The sequence below is a fragment of the Sprattus sprattus genome (assembly GCF_963457725.1).
Source record: "Sprattus sprattus genome assembly, chromosome: 11".
Taxonomy (NCBI): domain Eukaryota; kingdom Metazoa; phylum Chordata; class Actinopteri; order Clupeiformes; family Clupeidae; genus Sprattus; species Sprattus sprattus.
Window position 1 is genome coordinate 26,240,674 of NC_137909.1, and position 1,766 is coordinate 26,242,439.

General features: G+C 45.2%; 1 protein-coding gene across 1 annotated transcript in view; it reads right to left on the bottom strand.

Annotated features, from left to right (window-relative positions):
- Positions 1–580: 580 nt before the first annotated feature.
- kptn (kaptin (actin binding protein)) overlaps positions 581–1,766 on the bottom strand; it is a gene marked incomplete at its 5' end in the record, with an annotated part of 7,199 nt that continues 6,013 nt past the window's right edge. Inside the window, 2 exons of the mRNA XM_080846929.1 lie at positions 581–977; positions 1,440–1,613. Coding sequence (XP_080703055.1) covers positions 786–977; positions 1,440–1,613 — 366 coding nt within the window. The 3' untranslated portion in view covers positions 581–785. The remainder of the gene's footprint in view (positions 978–1,439; positions 1,614–1,766) is intronic.

Genomic DNA, 1,766 nt, shown 5'->3' on the forward strand with positions numbered 1-1,766 from the left:
CAAAATCAAGGCCAGGGATACAATGTTTATAAAACATTCAAGTATTTAATGCAAATCAAATGACTGCCATAATGAAATGCAACAGCAGTGCAACCATAGGCACCTTCACATTGACATGTGTGACAATACACACGTTTGCCACAATAAGCACACAGTTCCATGCGTGTGACCATACACACGATTGCCACAATAAGCACACAGTTCCATGCATGCGTGACCATACACACGATTGCCACAATAAGCACACAGTTCCACGCATCAGATTCAGCATTAAGGCCAGGTTAAGGCGCATTAGTCCAGTCACTGGAGAGGTGAGAAAGGATCTCCTGCCACACTTCATATTAAGAGTACCAAGTTACTAGGACTTAGTGCTCCATAAATGACTAGGTGCAAATAATTTTTTTAATTATAACATAGTACTACAAGACGTAGCTGGAGTTACTTGGAGTTTGTTGGGTACACTGCCAGCATGTTGTACATAGGACACTTAATACACAGTGAGTCAGTCAGACATCCTACAGAAGACATTATCTTCCACAATGAACCCTCATGTTCACTCTTCAAACTACCTTCACTGGCTCATGACAGACCCTTCCCAACAGACACAGGATACTGGTTCTTGAATGTAACAGTAAAATCTGCATTCAGCCCATCTCCTGTCAACTTCACATGAAGGGGGGGGTCATGTTGTAATCAGTCCTCACACAGTGTAGCCTAGCAACTACGCCCCTTCACTGTCAATCATCGCAACCATCAAGCATCGCTCTTCTTCAGAGGCGTGTCCCCTACGTGGTGGTGCTGGTAGAAGCGCTCTGCTCCTCATTGGTCTCTTTCTGATCCTGTTTCTGCTCCTGCTCCTGCTCTTGCTCCACCTGGCCTCTAGGGGGTGGGGTGAAGTCAGCGGTGGCTGCAGGCAGTGCTGCCGCCCTGGTGGCCAAACGCTGCATCACCAGTTCAGCGGTGCTGCACAGGGTGTGCTAAAGGGGGTGGGGTGGGGTGGGGGGGAGAGAGCAGAGACAGGTTCAGAATAATGTAAAAATGTATGTTAAGATCCTGTTCTATTTTACTACTTTTCTTTTTTACTAAATTTTCAAAGATAAAATTCCACAGCATTTTGTTTGAATTGGCCACTCCTCAAAATAAAGAGTATTTAAAGTGATTCAGAAACCAGAGGCCAATGCCATATTATACGCTGCATAGGAAAATGCACTGCAGTTCACTTGCTTTGCTCCTTCACTCTGCACCATGCCATTGTATTGGCAGCAATAAATTGGCTGCATTTAGGTTGAGAAATGTTCTTCAATGCACACTGCTCCTTTATAAATAAACTTCAACCATTTGTGTGTTTTATAACACGACAATGAGTGCGTTACCTGTAATATATGCAGGCCCTTGAGTGCGTTATCTGTAATATATATGCAGGCCCTTGAGTGCGTTACCTGTAATATATGCAGGCCCTTGAGTGTCAGCACAGCCAGCTCCTTCAGGCCGTCTCCCGTCAGGTCCAGATAGATGATGGACAGCAGAGGGCTCTTGAAGCTCCGCCTCCACAGCAACTGGAAGTCTCCTGCTACACCCACCATTGGCTGGTGAAACTTGTAGCAGAGCAGCTCCTGGTACATACAAAAACAAGTATTTACATTAAAGGTACAGTCTGCGATTCTAATCCATTACACTTTCAGCTCCTCATGGTCTTCTAGCTGTCCATTCTGTTTGTGCACTTAAAAACATGCTGTACACAGTCCTGCCTCTGTCAATGGGAAACA